Source organism: Antechinus flavipes, chromosome 1 (assembly GCF_016432865.1).
Source record: "Antechinus flavipes isolate AdamAnt ecotype Samford, QLD, Australia chromosome 1, AdamAnt_v2, whole genome shotgun sequence".
NCBI classification, from domain to species: Eukaryota; Metazoa; Chordata; class Mammalia; order Dasyuromorphia; family Dasyuridae; genus Antechinus; species Antechinus flavipes.
Window position 1 is genome coordinate 291,730,711 of NC_067398.1, and position 23,324 is coordinate 291,754,034.

Consider the following 23,324-nt stretch of genomic DNA (forward strand, 5'->3'; position numbering starts at 1 on the left):
TTTCTGTCAAGCCTGCTGTTCCACGTAGTACACATTCAGTTAATTTAAAAAAAAAAAAAAAAAACCTAATCTGTCTTCATCACTCCCCATTGCTTCGGTATCTGATGAAAACAGACTCTTTTCCTTGTGGTGTAAAACTAAAACTGAAATCAGGGACTACTAATCTGTAGCTAAGGATCCCTGCAGGCCCCAAATTGACTTAGTTTTAAAATGCAACATTATCTATGTTTTATTGTGTTTTTCTTTTGTTAAATATTTCCCAATTATATTTTAATCTGATTTCCATGTATCTTTTCTTCTGTTGGATGCCTTGATCCTAGATCAACTAATTCCTCTACTTTTTTCTGGATCACATTTCCTTCCATGGTTCCCCCTAAACTACTTGTTCTCTTTCTCTCATTTATGTCCTTATTCACTGGCTATTTCCCTGTCACTTATAACCATACCCAGATCTCTTCTATCTTTGAAATACCTTCACTTACTATGTCTTTCTAATGCTTCCATACTAAATCTTTTCTCTCTTTCCTAGTAAAACTTAAATAAAGCCTCTTATCTCAATTTTCTTAGCTCTTAGCCTTCTCAATCTATTGTAATATAGTTTCAGGCTCCAACACTTAACTGAAACTTTTAATGTCTCCAAGCTTACCAATGACCTCTTCATTTATAGATTCACTGTGCTTTCCCCCTCATTTGACTTAAACTTACTCTGGCCTTTGGCATTCTGCATACTCCCTTCCTCCTGGACACTCTTTCTTCTTCCCTTGACTTTCCTTACCTATCTACGCATTTCATCTGAGGCTCCTTTACTGAGTATCATTCTTCTCCCATGTGCTAAATATTAGCATCTAGTCAGGTTCTGTTAGAGGCCTCATAACCATTTCTTTCTTACTTTCTTGCTTTCATTCTTGCTGCAGTCTTGCTTGCTTTCTTGTATTTTTTGCTGAGATAATTGCGGTTAAGTGGCTTTCTCAAGGTCAGGCAGGCCATAGAAGCTGCTAGGAAATGTTTAGTGTCTGAGATTACATTTGAACTCAGGTCTTCCTGACTTCAGGACTGGTTTTCTATCCACTGAGCCACTTAGCGACACTAACTAACTAACTAGCTAAATTTCTATATAGCTGGTTTCATTTATAATCCTATGCTTTTTATTTTATACAGTTAAAGATATTCTTAGAGATATCTATTGTCTTCATCACTTTGCCAAAAAAAAAAAAGTTTTAAAAGTACTGTTCCCTGAGAATCTATATTCAAATTACAAATATGATTTTTTTAAGTTACCAGCTCATTGCAATAGATGTATTAACCTTTTTCCCCCCACATTAAAATCATATGTAATCACTTATAGTGTATCTCACCTATATCAAGGTACATTCCTCATTAGAGCCTCTTACTTTGGCACTAAATAATTGTTTTTAAGAAATATTTTTGAAATTTCTTTTGTAGAATGTTTACCCTGTCCTACTATCATTGTGTCCAAGATGACCCGTAGTCAGTTTATCACAAGGTACCCATACTTTCTATATCACTCTTACTTGTTCATCAGAATTAAGGCCACAATGAAGAATTCTTTTAAATGAAAATCTTCTTTTCATGTTCTACTGTTGCCTTACAATGGAAAATTACCATTATGAGCTATTTGCAGTGTTTTAAGAGGGAAAACTAATCCTTAGTAAACTAAATCCCAAAGATCCTAAATGACTGTGAAGTGTTTTGTAAATTTTGCATCTCTACATAAATGTTATGTATTACTATTGCTATTAATTTGTTAAGTTTTAATATGCTATCAAGTATAAGTAAACTGTTCTGAACTTATCAATTCTTTGCAGCCTACTAGTCTCTCAAGTATTGCTTTAAAAATGTGTGGATATAATTTACTAATTGTCCAATAAGCACTAAATTTTCTGAACATGGAAAGCTATTTACAAGGCAAATTTAGGACGAAGATGAAGGGAGGCAATCTATTTTTACTTGAAATTTCAGAGCAGATTTAAACCATTAGAACTCTCTAATACTGACTCATGGCTACCTTTTTTGAAATGCTTTAATGTTAAGACATTATGTGATAAAGTTAGTGAAATATAGCAGCCACAAATGCATGATGCTTTCAGTACAACTTTATTTTCTTTCCCCCCTCTATTTTCTGTCTTTGTCTTTATTTTAGTATCAAAATTCTTAAGTTTTTATATACTTTAATAATAGATATCTGAATTCTTCCAGTGACTTTATATTACCTGTCCTTAAAGTTGTAATGATGATGTTGGCATTAATATCCCTTCAGGAGCCACAACAATTTCTAGATCTATTATTTAGATATGTCCTTTGCCAGGTAGCTGGTATCATCTTTAAAAGAATCTAAAATTCTCTTAATATCTAGATCTTTGCCAATCAGTCCAGAATGACCAGTATAAAAGTGACAGAATACATATGCATATATTTTTTTTAAAAAAACATAGTTGTAATAGAATTCTCACTCTTTTTGTTGTTTGCATTTTATTTTCTTTCTCTTTTTTCCTTTTTTGATTTGATTTTTCTTGTGCGCAAGATAATTATATAAATATGTATTCATATTTGGATTTAGTATATATATTTTTACCATGTTTAATATATATTGGATTACTTGCCATTTAGGGAAGGAAGTGGAGGAAGGGGGAGGAAAATTGGAATGCAAGGTTTTTCAAGGGTTAATGTTGAAAAATTATCCATGCAAATGTCTTGAAAATTAAAAAGCTTTAATAAACAAAACATAGTTGTATATTTGTTACTTCTCTATCAGGTGCTAGATTTAATTTTTATTTTCTTAAGACAGAAACCAGACATTAGGGATAGAGGTGAAGTGGTATAATATCTATATAGAGTGCTAGACATAGTATCAATAGAAACTTCAGTTTTCAAAATCCACCTCTGACTCTTTATTGATGGTAAATCAAATGGTATAAATTGCATGGCCTTTTGGAACCTGGTTAATCATCTTTGAAATATTGACAAAATTACTTGTGTTGTAAGGATCAGATTTTATATACATATATATTATATATACATATATAATATATATATGATATGTAAAGCATTTTGCAAATTTTAAAGTTATGTAAATATTAGATATTATTAATGAAAAAAATTTCATCTGTTATATAACATAAAGACATTGCCTAGTGTCCAAAAAGAATCTATTGACAGTGATTTAAATTTCAGACATTTGTTGTTGTTATTGTTGTTTTTTAATAAAATCCACATTTTTAGTTAATTGTAATTCAAACTAAAAGGATTCAATTGTTTTATTATTCCAATGAAGGTTTGATATCACCAATATGGGCATTCCCTCCAGTGCTATAAATTGTAACCAGACCTCAACTGTCTATTCTGTATGTATGACTACTATCCTTGTCTTTCAAGGAGCCTTCAATATTCATTTTCTTGGATGTCATTTGATGTCAGTAAAAAACATGCTGGTAAGCTACAGCATGTTTTTGTTGTTGTTGTTGTTGTTGTTGTTGTTGTTGTTGTTTTTTGGCTGAGGCAATTGGGGTTAAGTGACTTGCCCAGGGTCACACAGCTAGGGAAGTGTTAAGTGTCTGAGAACAGATTTGAACTCAGGTCCTCCTGACCCGAGGTACTCTCTATCCACTGTGCTACCTAGCTGCCCCTATAACATGTACTTAATATGTGGCCAATCTGTGGTTTGTTTTTGCTGGTTTTACATATCTCTTATATTATCCTTTACATGATTTCCTCTGTATAATTTCTTGTGTATAAAGTATTGAAGCTTGATTGCAACCATGATGTGGCCTTTCATTGATGCTTCAATTCTTCAGAGACTGATTAGCAGTCTTCCAACATATAGGAAGAATATTGGTATTTAAAAGATGACCTTTTGCATTGTTAAAAAACCTATATGATTTACAAAAGACAATCTAGTTCACTCTTCTCTTCTTCCCATTCAGTTCTAGGCCCAGCTCAATATCTCTTTATAGATTGTTCAAGACATATAAATATTTATGCATGTGCATATATATAGATATATAAATATGTAAACATATAAATATACATATTTGTGGGTATATAGGTATGTGTATATACATATGCATATATAATATAATTATGAATACATGGAGATATATATATACATAAATTCTATTTGGAGAGATTATGAATCTCACTTAGGAAATTCTATAATGTTTCAAATATGAAACAATCAGCACAATGACAGCCACAAATAGGAACATCTGGAAAACCTTACTATCTGTAGGGAATTAAGGTGATTTTTAAAAATTTAATTTTTTAATTAATATTTATTTTCCTTCCCTCAACAAAAGAAATCCCTTAAAAATACTTAGTTAAGCAAAAGAAATTCCCATATTGTCCATGTCCAAAAAGGTACTCACTTCTCTGTCAGGAAGTAGGTAGGCAGCATAAATCTTTAGTAGTCTTCCAAATATAGATATTTTGAATTGATTGGTTATTAAGTCTTTCAAAGTTTCATTGTTGTACAAATGATCTCATGGCTCTACCTATATTGCATCAGTTCATGAGTCTTTCCAGATTTCTCTGAAACCATTTTTAAAATCATTTCTTATGTCACAATAACATCCCTTTGTATTCACATGCTATAATTTATTTATTTGATTGAAATCCATTTTTAATGTGGAATCTGCATTGGCTATCTTCCATGACAGTGGAAGACACTTTGGTAAGCTTGAGTCTTTTGTTTTATACTCTTGTTTGATATTAATAATCATTGATATTGAAACTAATTACCTCTGTTGTAAACTCTCATATGATTTTGACATTTACATGGAAAGTACCTTGTGGGGGAGAACTTTTAAAGTCAGACCTATTTTCCACAGAATCGATTTCTTTTAACAGTTAAGAACAATAATCACAATAGGATCCTGTATTATTTATATTCTTCAATTAATTAGATGTGATTGTAAAGATGGTCTACTATAGAATTTGCAAATTTCTGCTTTTTTTCTTATACTTTTAACAAGTATGTATTTAATGAATGTGTAGATTTCTCTCATAAATATTTTCTATACATGGAAAACTGGGCATATGGGCCAGTAATTATTGTTGTTCTTTCTATCAACTTTTTTTGGTAATTAATTAAAGGTCCAAAATTTTTTCAATATCAAAATGTGTTGCCATCAGCACAGACCGGTCTAGTCAAGTTGCTTCTTCTGTCTTGTTTTATTCAATGGCATTTCTGCTTCTTTGGGGAAAAATGTAATGTAGTGTCTCCACTGTCTTGTATGAAAGAACTTGTCATTAAATATTTTCATTTGTAGTCCCCATTCCAGTTTTATCTTTAGTTGCTCTTAAGATGACTTTGTAGAGTTAGACATCTTGCCATCTTTAAACTTGCTTCCCTTTACCTTTTGACCTTTCTTTGGTGTGATTCTGTGTAAAATTTTACAAACAAGTATATATTCTAAACCAGTGATGCTAGGGGTTGTTATATATCTCTTCTTGGCAAAAACAATTTTTTTGGCTCTTTGGTTTCATGATTCTGAAATTTATTCAAATTAATATATTTTTAAAGAAAATATATTACCTGGGTGGGTGGATTCTGTTGCCTTATACATTTCCTGTTGCTGTTGCACAAATAGCTAATTTAAATAGAAAATGTTTTAATCACATTACTTTTCATATTTTATTATTTCTTGCTTTTGATTAATTTTGATATTTGCTCCAACTCTAGGACTACAGATGGACAGCTTATTTAGGAATGGCTTCCATGTCAGTAATGAATTATTGCCTGGTCATTTAATTATAATCAATTTTATTTCATTATGTTACTTGATGTAGCTTGTGATTAGCACTTCTTGGTTCTTTTCCCAGAGAAATTCTTCACAATATAAATGTTTAAGCCTTTACTTACAATATTATTATCTTTCTTGTTTCTTACTCTTGAATCATATTTTGCATTCTTTCTATGTTCACCTTTTCATTGAAGTCACAAAGTATCAAAATGTGACTTGGTTGGTTTGGCAGGTATAAAATTCTTCATAGAATTCTTCATACTCTGCTACAAATAATGAGTGCATAAATTGCCACAATTTCCATGGAGATCAGATTGCAAACACTTAATGACGTTATATATAACAAGATGATTAAACACCCTCCTGAAATGATTCTGGTTAACTTCAGATACATTAATCAATCAACAAATACTTTTTAAAAGTTCCTATTCTTCTAGGTGCTAGGAAAAGCTGTGATACAAGTTCAAAGAATGAAGCAATTTTACTCACAATGAGACTACATCCTAATAGACACAATAAGTATATTTTTAAAAATATACACAGGAAAATTATTTATTATATGAAATGGCTCTCTGGGACAGGGGAGGGGAAGGTTTAGTGGGAAGATATTTAGTCAATATAACATCAAAAACATTAAAAGCTTAATTTGTAAAAGTATATACAGTATAAATATGAAGTTTATAAATATTATAAACACATAATAGTTAAATGCAAGATAATTTGGGACACAGGACACTAGCAATTGGGAAAGAGAGGAAAAGAGAAATGCCTGGGTCACATCTTAAAAGAAGAGAGCAACTCTGAGTCAGAGGCAGGGAGGAGAACATAACTCTACCTCTGGGGGATGCATAATGCAAAGGACCACACTGTTTATGGATAGAGTACCTTCCAGCAAAGGAGAGAAAATGGGTGTGATTGGATTGTAAAATGTGCAAGGGGCACATTGCTTCCAATGAGTCTGGAAAGGTAAATTTGGATCAGGTTTTACAAAAGAAATAATAATAAGTAATAGGGCAGCTAGATGGCACAGTGGATAGAGCACCAGCCCAGGAGTTAGGAGGGCCCAAAGGCAATAAGAAGATGTGGGAGTGGTTGAATGAGAGTATCATGTAAGCAGATCTGAACTTGAGGGAAATTACTTTGACAGCAAGATATAGAATTGACTGGGAGAGGTGAAAGCTTTGAGGCAAGGAGACTAATCCAGAGGCTATTATAATCATCAAGATAAGGAAGGGTGAAGGCTGAACTAAGATGTTAGCAGAGTAGAAAGAAGAGTTTAGAGTGGATGAAGAAATAGCAGGATTTGAAGATCAATTAGACATATAGGGCAAAGGAGAATAAGGAGTCAGGATGATGCTGGGATTATAAACCTGTGAAGCTGAATAATGATGGCTCCTTTAAGAGAAATAAGAATATTTCAAGACGGGAGGGTTTTAGAGGAAAAAGTGGGTTAATAATTTTAAAAAATACATTATTTGCCTCATCAAGGAAAATCTGTGAATTATCCTAAATAGTTACAACTTCCTTTTTGTATTTTGGTTTGTTTCTTAATTTTTTTTTTCTTGCTGAGGCAATTGGGGTTAAGTGACCTGCCCAGGGTCACACAGCTAGGAAGTATTAAGTTGTGAACTCATCCTCCTGATTTCAGGGCTGATGCTCTGTCCACTATGTCACCTAGCTGCCTCTATTTGGGTTTTATTTATAGAAAAAAAAAAAAAAAAGGTCAAGGTTAATTAAATTCAGTTCCTTTAATGGTTCACTTTTTTTATTATAGCTTTTTATTTACAAGATATATGAATAGGTAATTTTTCAGCATTGACAGTTGCAAAACCTTTTGTTCTAACTTTTTCCCTTCTTCCCCCCACCCCTTCCCCTAGATGGCAGGTTGACCAATACATGTTAAATATATTTGCTGGACTGAAAGAGTCGGACTTTGAAATAGTGTATAATTAATTAGCCTGTGAAGGAAATAAAAAATGCAGGCATATAAAAATAGAAAAATTGGGAATTCTATGTAGTGGTTCATAGTCATCTCCCAGATTTCTTGCCCTGGGTGTAGCTAATTCAGTTCATTACTGCTCTATTGGAACTGATTTGGTTCATCTCATTGTTGAAGAGGGCCATATCCTTCAGAATTGATCATCATATAGTATTGTTGTTGAAGTAAATAATGATTTTCTGGTCCTGCTCATTTCACTCAGCATCAGTTCATGTAAGTCTCTCCAGGTCTTTATGAAATCATCCTGTTGGTCATTTTTTACAGAACAATAATATTCCATAACATTCACATAGCACAATTTATTCATCCATTCTCCAATTGATGGGCATCCACTCAGTTTCCAGTTTCTGGCCACTTCAAAGAGGGCTGCCACAAACATTTTGGCACATACAGGTCCCTTTGCCTTCTTTAAGATCTCTTTGGGATATAAGCCCATTAATAACACTGCTGAGTCAAAGAGTATGTACAGTTTGATGGCTTTTTGAACATAGTTCCAAATTGCTTTCCAGAATAACTGGATGTATTCACAATTCTAGTGGTTCACTTTCCATTAAACAAGGATATCACACTTAGAGAATTAGTAGATTAAATTAATATTTATAAATCTAGAAACTTTGTTAGGCAGAACTACTTTTATCATCACCATAAAAATGGAAAGAAGCTAGTCACATGAGGTGAAGGGTCATTTTATCTTTTTTTCTTTTTTTTCATGGATTTTCTTGGTCAAGTAATTCAAGTGGAAGCCTCTTCATAGCTAGATGGCCCTTGGAAAATGGACATGTTTTATTGCTAGAGCCATGGTTGAAGCTTTTTCAGAATGGTACCTCCATAGTATTTCTCTATTGGCATGATCTTTTAAGAATTCAAGATGGCCTTCCAAACCAGGATGGGTCATCAGAGTAGGACTTTGTAGAGTCATTTCATTATGATTACTTTTTGCATTGACTTCTTTTAAACAAATCATAAAGGGATTTAGAGCAGTTTGCTTTCTGATATGTTCTACACATAGCTTGAACTGGATTTCATTGTATGTTTCCTTGTACAATTTAGTGTTACAGAATAAAAATAGGGATCTTTGCTGACCTATTTGATCAGCGTTTACTTTTTTGGTTTTCTTCATTAATACAGTTGACAGTGACCTTAGAGAACATCTATTTTCATTTTATAGATGCAACAACAAAGCCCAGAGATGAAGGTCATGGAGAAATTTCATAGATGATTTGTACTTTAGCTCTTAGCTTCTTAATCTGGTGTTCTTTAAATCATGCCCCAGTGCCTTTCTAAATTTATACTTAGAGTTCTCATCACCTTTTATCATCTTTATGGGTTGCAAAACACCTCTATTACTGTAATGTGTAATTGTAATCATTTGGATTAGAATTAATTGTTATCACTAGAATTTCCTCTTCAGTATTCTTCATTTTTTTTTTAATATGGAAAGAAATACAAGTGAGGAAGATAACCTGCATTTAATTCCTAAGTACAGCACTTAATTTTCAGATATGACAATCAAGTCAAATGACATAATGGGAAAAAGAAAAACACAAACAAAATCCTGAGGTCAGCCTAATACTTTTGAAAGAAACAGAACACTTTTATAGAGTATACAAATAGTCAATTGTTTGACATTTTTAAAAATATTTTCTGGTACTGAAAAAAATTATAATATTTGCAAAGTTTATATTTGAGTGCTTTTATGTAGTTTAAGTTAAAAGAAAAGCTGAGAACCCCAAACTTTACTAGGTTTCTATTTACAAATTAGCAAAAATATCATTTTTCCAAATTATAGGTAAAGTAAAAAATGAAAGCCAATTAATTATTTATTGAGAGTGTCCACTATGTTCTTTTTTTAATTAAAAAAATTATTATAGCTTTTTATTTACAAGATAGATGCATAGGTAATTTTTCAGCATTAATCCCTGAAAAACCTTCTGTTCCAACTTTTCCCCTCCTTTCCCTCACCCTCTCCCCTAGATGTCAGGTAGACCAAAACATGTTAAATAATATGTTAAAGATAATATATGTATACATATCTCTACAGTTATTTTGCTGCACAAGAAAAATCGGACTTAGAAATAAAGTAAAAATAACCTGAGAAGGAAATCAAAAATGCAAGTGGACAAAAACAGAAAGAGGTCTACTATGTTCTTAATATTTTGCTAGGTTTAATGGGAGGGAGACATGCTTCCTACCTTGGTGAAATGTGTCTGCTTAGAAAGAAAAAACAAAAAGGCAACCCACTCAGGGAACTGTTATTCTTATTGTAATGGCTAGAAGTTCAGAGAAGTGAGGAATTAGTATTTGAGTTGGCCTTGGAAAGATGAAAATTTCAATAGATGAGAAGAAGAATAGAGAACATTATAGAGGGAAAGTATTAATATAAGCAAAAGCAAGAAACTACAAAGAATAGATAGTGTGTGCAGAAGACACTGATCTCACCAAATCATTCCATTGAGTGGGTAATGGAGAAAAATAGAAAATGAGATAAATGACTAGATAGATTAAGTCTTTCTTGGAATTTTCATAGCATTTTGTATGTACAACTTCTCTGGCACTTCTGTCTTGCATTATAGATTCCATACCAAATGTTCACATGGACTATTTGTGCCCAATCTATGGCTTTCTGAGCTCATACTGGTCTGATCAGCCAGTCAAACAACACTGTACATTGACCCTGACCATAGTGATATTATTTTGTCCATCTTCAAGTATGAAGGACAACCATAATTATATACTTGTCTTGTTGTCTTCTCCTTGCTCCTTCACAACATACCCAATACCTACACAAAATTCTCCTGCAAAACACACACACACACACACACATACACCACCTCAGTTCTTTGAAGGGAAGACTTGTGTAATTTGTCTCCATACTTGATGTATGGAATGAAAAAACATTTCTTACAGCAACATGTAGTAGATGTCCAAAATATTTGTTGAATTAATCATTGAATGTTGTGATAGACAGCAATAAATTGATCTGTATTCCACAATTCAAGGTATCCCTTCCTCTCCTTTTCCCTCTCCCTCCCTTTATCCCTCCTTCCTCATGTTCTTGTTCTCTCTCACACACACACACACACATACACACACACATATTTCACAAAAACAAGCTTCCTGTGAAATTAATTGTCCACCACATTGTAATGCAAATTCTAGGGGGGGAATGTTTCCAATGAAATTCATCATCCTCCATATTATAATGCAACACCCCCCCAAATAACAACACAAAGCTTCCTAAGAAATTCATTCCCCCCCCCCGCATATTTTCATGCCAGTTCTATTATCAGAAAATAGAATGGAAAATTCAGTTAGAGGGGTAACATCACTAAGTTTCATCAAGTTTTATCTATAAAACTAAATATATTTATTCATTAAACTTTACATCTAACCCCCTCCTTTCTAATAATGCATCATTCATTTTTGATTTATTATTCCTAATTGATAAATTGAGATAGAATAGGGCTATTTTTGTAATCTAGATCCACTTAGGACCAGGTAAATAATAGGACTACTCAGTCTAAGATTCTGCATGCCTGTTCTGTTCTATTATTAGAAATCTTCAGCAAAATCTGTCAGAATTATGCCATTGTTCAATCCAAATTTAGTATATCAGTTATAGGTTTTGATATAAAGAATGCATTTGTAATTCATCAATAGAAAAATTATACTATCTATTGGCAAAGTAAAAAAAAAAAAATCACACCAGGAAGATGTTTGAAATACTTAATCTAAAATTAAAAAGACCTCCACCCTTTTGGATTGATTATAATTGGTTGCAAAGAAGTCATTTCAAAAACTGGGGGGGGGGGGGTAGGTAGAAGAAAAGATCTAAAATCTGTGTATATTTTTCAGTTTTCTTTCAGATTTTCAATGTAGAGAAAATAAACAGTTTTAAATTTATATGGTGAGAGCAGAAATTATAATTCTGTATTTCAGATATTAATAAATTATATTTCTATGAGATGAAATTTATAGAGGAACACATGTGTGTACTTCTCAGTTGGGTGAGATAAAGCACTGGCTTCCTGCTAAAATAGCTTAATTAAAAACTTTGTGATTCTTGAATAAAAGTTCATTTCCCTAGGCAACAGTAGTCCTCTCCCTCCAGGGTTCTTGACTCCATTTGAGTATTCATGAACTGAACATATGCATTTTTTAAAAAGGTGACCTAGTGCTGCAGGAACTTCACTCATCCCTCTGACAGAGACATTTCTATTAATTTATGCAGGCCCCTTTTGCACTTCAGCATTTTTCCTTCTGGTTGCTAGGCAACCATTTAAGTTACTGCGCATGTTTTTTATGATAACTGTCATTATGATTATTTTTTAATTATTCAACTGGGAATATGGATTAAAACAGCATATTGTCACTTATGCCTATTACCTTCTAACATTCTAGTAGCCCTCCCCCAAAGAATAGCTTTCTCGAATTTTGAGAGAAACAGTTTGTAATATATTGTGATATCTTTAGCTACACAAAGGGAGTAGCAATGGTATCATTCTGAAAAGAATTTAAAATGATTCTATTTTTTCACAAACTGAGAATGATCTAAGCCTTCCAGGTCATACAGCTAAATGATGTATGTATGTGTGTGTGTGTGTATATATATAATATATATATACACACACATACACATACACATACATATATATATATATAAAAGCTCTAGTATTAAGTGATATTAGTGTTTATTTGTTATTTAAGATAAATTTCTGATAGAAAAATTCTTCAGAATTTTGAGTCTGTTTTACAAATTAATAAATTCCAGGCATTTTTGCACTCTTAAAATAAATTTGCAAATATATATCTGTGTTTTCAAAAGAATTTTAAATATACTTTTCAGAAATATGAACCATTTTCACTTTCAAAATAATTTTCTTTTTTTAAAAAATACACAAACTGCCTTTGTACATAGAAATGTATTTAGGCAAATGTGGCACAATTTCCTCTGGATATTAATACAAGATGTTTGTGGTTTGTAACATGAGCATTCTTTGAAAAGGGACAGAATTGAATTATATATACATATACACACTTACATAAATTTTTGTCACCTATCCTTTATGGTAAAGGCAATCTATAATAAATTATTATAAATAATGGTCAGAATCTAAAATGATTTTTGGAGAAAAAAAGATAGAAAAAAGTGATCCATTTCTTCTTTAACTCAAAGAATTGTTATTTCTCTAAATATCAGGTTTTCTGTTGAATAGAAAGCTAAATTTTAAATGCTCCCAAAGGAGAGGAAGAAATTTGCTTGCGCTGAAAAATAAATTCAAAATGGCTTTTGCATATAATATTATAAGGAGTTGTAGTCTTTGATGTTTTCATTTGACTTTGAAGTGATAGCAGAGTATATTGACTAATAGGGCAGTAAGGAGTTTCATATTCTTGTGCATTTTGCACTGCATCGTCTCTGTATATTTTATTTTATTGACATTTACTATAAAAAAAAAATCCCTTACTCAATGTTTCTTGATGTGTTTTTCAGTTCAGGGCGACAACTAAGTGAAGTCTTCATTCAACTTCCATCAAGGAAAGAATTACCAGAATATTATGAATTAATTAGAAAGCCAGTGGATTTCAAAAAAATAAAGGTAGGTATGATGCAAACTTCATTTTAAAAAATAAATGTAGCAATTGAAAAGAGATTTACAAATTAAATGAAGTCATTTAGGTGAGATTCAGGGTGCAGAGGGAAGGGATAGTCTATAAATTGATACTTATCTCAGTCTTTCCTGTCCATGTCATTACATAGCTTTGAGAATCCCTGGAGCATACATGTAGCATAGTAAACTTTGTACAGAGACCTCAGATAATATTATACTGTATTTTCTTTTAAAAACTTTCCTCCTTTTCTCACTCTAATTTCCATTTCCCTACTCTATAGTTGTAGCCGTAGGAAAGTTATTCTTGCAGAGTCCGAAGAGAGAATTCAGCTACACATGTTGTTAACAGAGTTACTCATTTTATATTTTCTCTCCTCTCCATTTTATCTAAAAATTATATTAGGAAAGAATCCGTAATCATAAATACCGGAGCCTTGGTGATTTGGAGAAAGATGTTATGCTACTCTGTCATAATGCTCAAACATTCAACTTGGAGGGATCACAGGTTGGATTCAGTTCACTTACATTTTTTAAAACTTTAAATGTCTTGTCTTTTAAATAAAATATTTTGCTCTTTAAACCAGTTTTTAAAAATCATTCAAATATAGTTATACTCCATTATTAAACTTCTGGCAGAGAGAGTCAAAACATTCTGGGTTTTGCCATTATTCTGGATATTTATTTAAAGTGGACATTTTTAGATATTCTGTTTATTTCTATATATGTGGTACCTTTTCTGTCAAACAGTCTGTATATGATACTGATAAGCTGACTTTGAAGCTCATACAAATATTAAAAATAAAATTAGGATAGTGGTATTATTTTTCACATATATACACATTTATATATGTATGTATGTGGTGTGTGTATTATCTAAGCAAAACTGCCATCAGGAAGTTCCCTTAATAAGTTTCCATGGGTAACAGAGTAGAACAAATGGAAACATATGATTTTCATTTTGGAAATAGTCACTTATGTGATAAAGAGATTGCTGTAACACCATGATGGTGATTGTGTAGGAGGGCAGAGAGCAGTCGTTGGGCCAACATTATAGATGCAAAATGGATAGTGCTTGGCTGAGGTAAAAGAAAATATCTATAACGCCTCTCAAGTTTCAAACCTGTATTAATTAATGAGAGAACCTGTTTTCTGTAGAAATAGGAAAGTCTGGAGAACAGTGAGTTTAGAAATACTGAGAGTTTGAGATGCTGACAGGGTATCTAGGTGGAGATGCCAGTAGTCAGTGAATGTTGTAGATATTGTGTTTCTGACAAGTGAATAGGGAGGTAGAAGGAAGGGAGGAAGGAAGGGAAGGAGGAAAGAAGGGAAGGAGAGAAAGAGGGAGGAAGGAAGGATGGAAGGAAGGAAGGAAGGGAGGAGGGAAGGAAGGAAACAAGGAAGGAAGGAAAAAAGGAAGGAAGGAAAAAAGGAAAGAAGAAAAAAAGGAAGGAAGGAAAAAAGGAAGGAAGGAAAAAAGGAAGGAAGGAAAAAAGGAAGGAAGAGACGGATAGGGAGGAAGGAAGGAAGAAAGGGAGGGAGGAAAGAAGGAAGAAAGGGAGGGAGGGAGGAAGAAAGTAAAGGAGGGAGGGAAGAAAGAAGGAAGAAAGGGAGGGAGGAAAGAAGGAAGAAAGGGAGGGAGGAAAGAAGGAAGAAACGGAGGGAGGAAGGAAGAAGGAAGGGAGGAGGAAGAAGGAAGGAAGAGAGGGAGGGAAAAAAGGAAGGGAAGGAAGGTAGAAGGAAGGAAGAAAAGGAAGGAGGGAGGGAAGAAGGGATGGAGGAAAGGAGAGATTTTAATAAAAACTATGAGAAAGTAGAAAGCAGATGACCCAAAACAAGACCTTGGGGTATATAACAACTTAGAGGGTAGATGATAATTCAACAGGAACTAAGAAATGACTGGACCACCAAGAGAACCTTTGTCTTATAGAAGTCAAGAAAAAAGAAAACACAAAGTCGAAGCATTATACTTTTGAAGGAAGGTAAAGTATGGAAACTGACAAAAAGTCATTGGATTTAGCAGTCACTAGCAACTGCAGAGAGGGCAGTTTCAGATGAAGTCAAATTTCAAAAAAAAGCATAAGTTTTCCTCATTATTTTTGAAAAAAAGTGTTTTTTTATTTGTTTCAGTATGGCACATAGTAGGAGCTCAACAAATACTCATTGACTTGCCTCATTAACCATAAAGTGCTATATAAATGTGAGTTACTATTTCTGATCTATATAGTGTTTGCCTTAAAAATCAATGTTGAAAAAAAGGAATTGGAAAATGCTATTTCAATGCCTCTGCCAGTTGATGCAACAGAAGCCACCTTAAATTCCTGAATCTTTTATATGCCAGTTTAATTTACTTTTCCATTTTTCCTTATCAACTAAGGAAATGTTAGAGAACATTTGAAATCTGAAAAATGATTCTTAGACTTACTCTATTTTCTAGGATGTTAACTGTATTGGCGATTTGCTTTTCTGACCAAAATATTGGTATTAGACAACCCCCTTCCTTACAAAGATACTTTTTAGAAAAATTTTTGATAAAGTCTAGAATCTAAAAGACTCAACTGAGAATTCTTTTATGAGAGATATTTTATTACCGGTTCTTGTATTGCACATAATTCTTATTAATCTTGATTATGTCATCAAAATCCCAAGTCTGCCCAGATGTTTGTCATCTCATGCATGAAATGTGATTTTGGTCCCTTACCTGTCTCCAATTTCTCTCTTCTACAATTAACCTTGGAGGCCCTTCCAAATCAGGTTTCTTAGAGTGCACTTTTATTTTGCTGCTCCACTATGCAAATTTTCGATGGCACTCCATTATCTACAGAATAAAGCCTAGGCTCTATTGTCTACTCTAGAGGATTACTCCAATGTGACATTCCAATCTTATTTATATACAACAACTCTGAAATTCTGTAGTTCCCCAACTTCAATCATGTCAGTCTGTTCACTGACTCCTAGATGCAGTTTATTCTTTCTGACCATTCCATCTTTCCTTACAGTATTCCCCATCTTCAACAGCTATCCAAAAATTACCTTGATTTCAAGGACTAGCTTCAAGTTTCATTTCTTCAGTGAAACCTCCCTTGGTTATAATAGTCTTAGTCATCTCCTCCTCTCCTCTCTTTTCTTCTCCTCTTCTCTCCTCTCCACTCCTGCTTTTATCATTAGTTTAGTTTAGGAGTTCATTGAAGTTTGTTAAGGAAATGTGACACTTAAAGGATACTGCCTTGTTTTGTAACAGAGCAGTAATACTTACACAAAAGTCTTGGGGAACCTTAGAAAGGTGTATTCTTCACTGCCACCTTGTGAGGTAGACAATGTAAAAATGATTATTCCCATTTTATCAATAAAGAAACTGAGGTTTAGAGAAATTAAGTTACTTACTCTTAACATTCTACTAAATTGGTGCCAGAGCTGGATTTTGAACCTAAATCTTTTTGTTTTAGTTCACTGCCCTTTCCCCTATGACCTGTTTTGTCTCAATAAGGAGATCACAAACTTTTAAGGGACCATATCTTTTCATACTATCTAGGCAACTAGATGACTTTCTATACAGAGAGTGCTAACCTGGAGTTAAGAAGACCTGAATTTGTATCTAGCCTCAGACATTTACTGACAGTGTAGGTTCTTTATCATTAAAGATCAAATGATATATTTGTAACCATTGTTTCCTTCATTGTTTTTATCTCTCAAGATGTCTATATAGTTTTGTGCACAGTGTTCAATAAATATGTTTATTGATTTAATCAGTACTAGAATAGTTATTAGTGCTAATAAATATTAGTATATTACCTTGGTTTTGTTATATAGATTGCTATTTTTAAAAAGTAATACTTCCTATAAGGAGTTAAGTGTATTTGACAGAAATTATCGAAACAAGTTAGTTCAATGAATATATTTTTATTACCAAGGAAACAGAAAATACTTCCTTGCAACTTTCCCTTATATCTTATAGATCATTTGAATTGGATGTTCCCTACCCCATATCCTGCAGACAGTGTTTAAGATAGTTTTCTTTGTGATATTAATAACCAATATTGTCATTTCTTAGTATTTATATGTCATTCTTTCTATGGGAAAAAAGTCTGAATTATTGTTATTTAAGTAACTTGAAACTCTAATAGATACATTCTTATTCTGTAGATCTATGAAGACTCCATTGTTTTACAGTCAGTTTTTAAGAGTGCACGGCAGAAAATTGCCAAAGAAGAAGATAGTGAAGATGATAGCAATGATGAAGAAGAAGAGGAAGATGAGGATGAATCAGAATCTGAGGGTAATCTGAATGATCCAGTTTTACCATTTCTTTGCTTCTTTACCCTTCCTTAGGTTCTTTCAGAGTTTTGTGAAGAGCCTTTGAAAACTTGTGGAGCATATGTAGTTTTTATTGAGTTTGCCCTTCATCTTAATATCTTCCATCCAGGCTTAAGAACATGAGTGTAAGAATCCTTTGTGGCCAGTCAGGACCCATTGTCCATCCATCAAGATAGTTTTGCAAAAGAACATGGTTGTCTTTCCTAATGTCAACCCCACAAGTTAAAGATATACTCTAAATATAATCTCCATTATAGAACCCTCATATAGGGGAATAAAGGAAAGACAGATGGTTTTGTCATCATGAACATTGCATTCCTTGATGCAGATCACACCTTTTCTCAGACTTACTCTTTGAGAGTTGTTGTGGCCTTCAATTGTTTCCTGCTGTAGATCACCTGATAAAGAGCATCTCTTAGTTGATTGGTACTCATATAGTCCATCATCATGACCAATACTTCAAGTTTTTCCATATTGGTATAGAACTTTCCAAAGCTTCCACTCTTAGAAATTAGAATAGTAATTTATTAATTAACTAAATTTTAATATATATTTATAAATTTACTGTATGCTGAATAAAGTAGTATTGCTTTCATTCATCCTAATTTTACTTCTTTCATTTTAAGCCCACCTTCTAGTTCTGACAGTCTAGAATTTAATGAATATCTTTGAACTACAGAACCTCTGATTTGGAAGGTACATCAGAGGCCATCTAGTCCAATGCATACTTGAAAAAGAAACCATAAATGGTCATGCTTTGCTTAAGAACCAGTAGGGAGAGGAAGAATCCCCTATCTCTTCCAAAAGCCTATTTCATTTTGGACAGAGTTGGTAGTAAAGAAGTGAATTCATATACATTAAATCTAAATATTCCTCTCAGCAATATCTTTCAAGTAAATGAATTCAATACTTTTTCCACATAGCAGTCTAATTCACTTTATCCATGTACAAATGGTATTGTGTTGTTTTTTGGATTTTAATCACCTGTCCTTTCAGTCTTATACTTGATTGTACTTTTCTGTTCACAAAAAGACCCATTGTCAGGTATTATTTAAAAATCACTTTTGTATACTTTAAAACATGTACATTCTCCTGCTAATTAATTTCATTTTAACTTTTGTTATGAGATTCAGTCCAGTTGCAGCTTAGTACTGCCTTTCTCTTTTTGAAATATACCCATAAATACTCTCTATCAATCTCTATCAAAATAACATCTGCTGTTTCCAGAAAATTTTGTTAAATATGGTATAAACCTCATTACCTAGACTCTTAAGCAAGAAATTTTATATTCTGTTATAATTATCTCTCTTTACCATACTATTAGAGATCTGTGTTCTTCTAAACAGGTCATTTAGCCTCTAAGTACATTTTCTCATCTTTAAAATGAACTTGGATTAGCTGATTTCTAAGATTCTTTCTAACTATATGATTCAATATCATTTTATCGTGATTTATAAAAATCATCAACCCTGATTTCCAGATGAGTTTAATCAGTGTTTTATCTTCAGAAGTGAATATCAATTCTATAAGGAAAATCTTAGTGTTCTTTATAACCAACTCTTCTCTTCCTCCATTTTATGATGGCATATGAATTAATTATTCCTAGACCCTAATTATTAATTATAGATTCAAATATCAAATAGTCCCTTTCCCATGATTCTTTTATTGATACAATAATGACTTTTACCTGTGGGCAAAATAAAAGGATCTCAGACTTAACAGGGATCTCACAATTTGTCTAGTTCAATTCAACCTCAACAAGAATCCTTTCTACTATGTTCAAAATAGCCATCTATCCTCTTTTGTACATCCACTGATGGAGAGATCACCACTGTCATTTCCCTTTTTGATAAGTCTAATTGGTTAGGGGGTTGGTATTATTGTTTTTTTTTTTATTTTTTCTTTTTATTGTGAATGTAACAATATGGAGAGGGGGCCTACCTTCCTTATCACTGCCAGCAATGACCATTGCCTACAACCAATAGACAGATATGCACAAAAGACTTGGGATGGGCAGCACCCCAGGTGCTTCTTTTAACTCTACTTTCACCCCCATCATCCATGGAAAGCAATTCCTATAGAGAAGAGGCCAATAGTCCTCATCAACAATAATTATCTACCGATCATAAACATCTTACCTGGGGTTGTGAAGCATCTCAAGGGAGAGAAAGGAGGGAGCTTGTTATAGGCAAGTCAAACTATCATTACCACCTTGACCTATGACCTCCCCTCTTATTTGATGGAGACATCCAAAGAACTAGAACCTCCAAAATGGCAGTATCTTCAGCTCAAGGTCCTTAACCACCATCCTAAGAAGCAATTCCTATGGAAATATAGCTTTGAAACTGCTCCTGCAACTGTTCAGGCTGTGATTACTGAAGACCCAGGGAAAAAAAAAAGTCCTTTTCCATAAAGAAAGTCCTGATTAGCACAATCAAATATTCAATACCAAAAATGATATGATTTTATCAATGGAAATGACATTCAAAAAAGCATTGCCTTTTTTTTTTTTTTTTTTTTTTTTTTTTTTTGCCATTGCGCCTAAGGATTCTGTCACACTTCTGTCTGACTTACAGCTGAAATCCTTATATGTTATTATACCCATTAGAAGGTGAGCTTCTTCAGAGTAGAGACTGTCTTGCATATAGTAAGTGCTTAATAAGTTATTTATTCATTTATTCAAACACAAGCATAAATAGCCAAAGAAATTTTACATAAGGAAGTGTGAATTTTTATATTTATCATGTATTTTATATTATATATATGAAGGATATATAGTTATGTTTAAAATGTATGTGTATAACTTAACAAGGTAGTAATGAAACTCTATTGTATTTGTTTGTGTCTCCTGTACATTTTGTGCAGTTTTTAAAAGGTTTTTTTGATGCTTTTTGCTTTGATGATCACTAATTAACTTAACCTTTCCTACCTAAAGAAGATGCTCTCCCTTGTAACAAGTAAGTACAGAATGGAAAAAACAAATGAACACATTGAGCATGTCTGAGAATACATATCTCATTCATTTGTCTGTTACTTCTATTTTAAGAATTGGGAAGTATGTTTTATTATTAGTCTCATAAAGCCCCTATTTTTAACTACTTAGATCAGTGTTTTGAGGTTTTTGGAAATTATTTTCCTCTATTTTTGTTGTTATTGTGTAATATCTTCTCATAATTCTGTTTACTTCATTGTGAATTAGTTCATGCAAAGTTTTCCATGTTTCTTTGAATTCATATTTATCTGTTAATTCATATATAACAATTTGTTCAATTACTTCCAAATTAATGAACATCTATTTTCCCATCTTATGATATTACAAATATGCTGCCATAAACATTCATTTACTCATGAATCCTTTGTCTCTGGCCTTAATCTGTTTAGGATATATGCCTAATGATAGCATCACTGAGTCAAAGGATATGACCACTTTTGGATTTTTCCCCCAAGAATTTTGTTTCATACTGTTTGAAACAATTTACAGCTCAATCAGTAAACCCATAATATATGTCTTTTCTACCAGTCCTTCAAGTTTGATTTTCTTCTGTTGTCATCATTGTCATTCTTATGTCAGAGACAGAAAATTTTTCTTTAAATTCAGCTGAAATCTGCCTCATCTTCTTGTCATCATTGTAGTTCTATTCTTTGAACAGGTCTCAACTTTACTCCATGTGAGAGTCCTTCAGGTATATGAAGATAGCTATCATGCTACCTCCTTTGATTGAGCTCAAGTCTTATCCTGTTTGATCTTAGTCATTTTCTTCAATAACTTTTTTCTTTTTGCTATAGTCTTCAGTTTCCTCAGGTTCCTGTTAACCCTTCTATTTGCCTACATTTTGTCATTGATCTTGACGTATGATATACAGGACTAAATGCAGAGGTAGTCTGAAGAATTGGAGTTGACTGGAGACTATGACTATGGGAACTATGGCTCTGCAGTGTAGATAAATATTACCTATTCCATATCAAAATGTTGATTTATGTTGCTATCCATTTCAATTCCTATGTCTTTTTTTAATTTAAGCTATTAAATAACCATTTTTATCTTTCTTCTGCCATTGAATTTTTGAATCTGATTAGCACTTTACATTTGTCCCCATTACATTTTAAATCTTCTAATTATTCTATTGTTTTTAGTATATCTAGATTTTTTCTAGAATTTGTCAAACAGTATATCAATTGTTATGTTTTTATCCCCTCAGATTTATATTGTCTTTTCTTTTAATATACATGCCTGCTAAACCTTCATCTCATTATTGATAAGATTATTAAAAGAGCTCAAGACTAAAAATGGTTGCACAAAGAGACATTCCACTAAAGATCTCCCTCTACAGTGAAACTCATTAATGGCTGTCCTTTGGATCTAGTTGTTCAATCAGTTCTAGATCTACCTAATATTTTCTAGTGTGCATCTTTCTATATCAGTCATGAAGACTACCAAAAACACTTTGACATGTTTTGTTAAAATCCAATTATACACAATGTCCACAGCATTTTCTTCATCTAATCTGGTAATGCTGTCAAAAAGGAAAAAAATATATAGATGAACTGTTGTCAGTGAACCACATTAGTTCTTAGGACTCAGTGGTTTAGGGGCAGCTAGATGACACAGTAGATAGAGTACCAGTCTTGGAGTCAGCTTGACCTGAGTTCAAATCTGATCTTTAACACTTGACACTCATTAGCTGTATAATCCTGAGCATACCACTTAACCCCAATTGCTTCAAAAAAAAAAAAAAAAAGAGTAATTTGTTTCCTCTTGTAAATTTTCATAGTTCATCTCTTTGACAATATGTTAAGGAATTTTGTCAGGAATCAAAATCAATCTCTCTAATAATATGTATGGTTCTACATTATTAAAAATTGGAACAATATTTACCCATCTTATCTCCTGTATCATTTATCCCATTCTCCATATTTTTTCAGATATTATTGACTGTAGCTGAGTATTCATATGTGCCAGTTTCTTCAGTGGCCTGTGATTTAGTCTGTCTAGGCTAGGTGATATGATCTTGTTTAATGGAAGCTACATGTTCTCTTACCATCTCATTTACCCTGGATTTCAGCTCTCTGCTAACCTGTTTTGTTTTATCCTTCCCAGTCCAAAGGACAATTTACTTGTTATAAAAAGCAAAAACTATAGAAGATTTGCATAAGACTGGCTAAGGAATAATGGACTACCTTCAGCTTCTGTTTCCATTGTGACATCTTTCACCTCTCCATGTATACAAGAAAATCTTCATTAATGATTTTCCTCTAAGACCTTGGGAAATAGCTCACAAGGCAGGAAGTTTTAGTCAGTTCCAACAAACCTCTCATCACAGTAATAATACTCCTGGGAACTCAGGGAACCTAGGGTCTAGGTCAAGACAAAGCAGGTGGCCCTTTCAACTCATTGATTCTGGAGCCAAACCCAGATCAGTACATGAGTAATATAGGAAAAATTGAATGGAAAATCTTCTAGAAGAGTATTTTATGTGAACGTAAACTGCCTGCTTGAATGGCATAAAAACAATAAAGAACAAATAATTGGGGTTAGTGTGATAAGCTAAGATAGCTTATGTAGGCTGAGACATTAATTCCCAAGATAAAGTGATTTCTAGGTGGAGATATTATTAATAGACTCCATAGCAATAATAACCAAAT

General features: G+C 32.9%; 1 protein-coding gene across 8 annotated transcripts in view; it reads left to right on the plus strand.

The window, feature by feature from the left end:
* Positions 1-23,324, plus strand: part of SMARCA2 (SWI/SNF related, matrix associated, actin dependent regulator of chromatin, subfamily a, member 2) — a 241,370-nt gene that overhangs the window by 215,599 nt on the left and 2,447 nt on the right. For all 8 annotated transcript variants that reach the window (XM_051962447.1, XM_051962452.1, XM_051962456.1 and 5 more), the window contains 3 exons: positions 13,253-13,358; positions 13,774-13,875; positions 17,511-17,643. In XM_051962447.1, the coding sequence (XP_051818407.1) occupies positions 13,253-13,358; positions 13,774-13,875; positions 17,511-17,643 (341 nt within the window). The remainder of the gene's footprint in view (positions 1-13,252; positions 13,359-13,773; positions 13,876-17,510; positions 17,644-23,324) is intronic.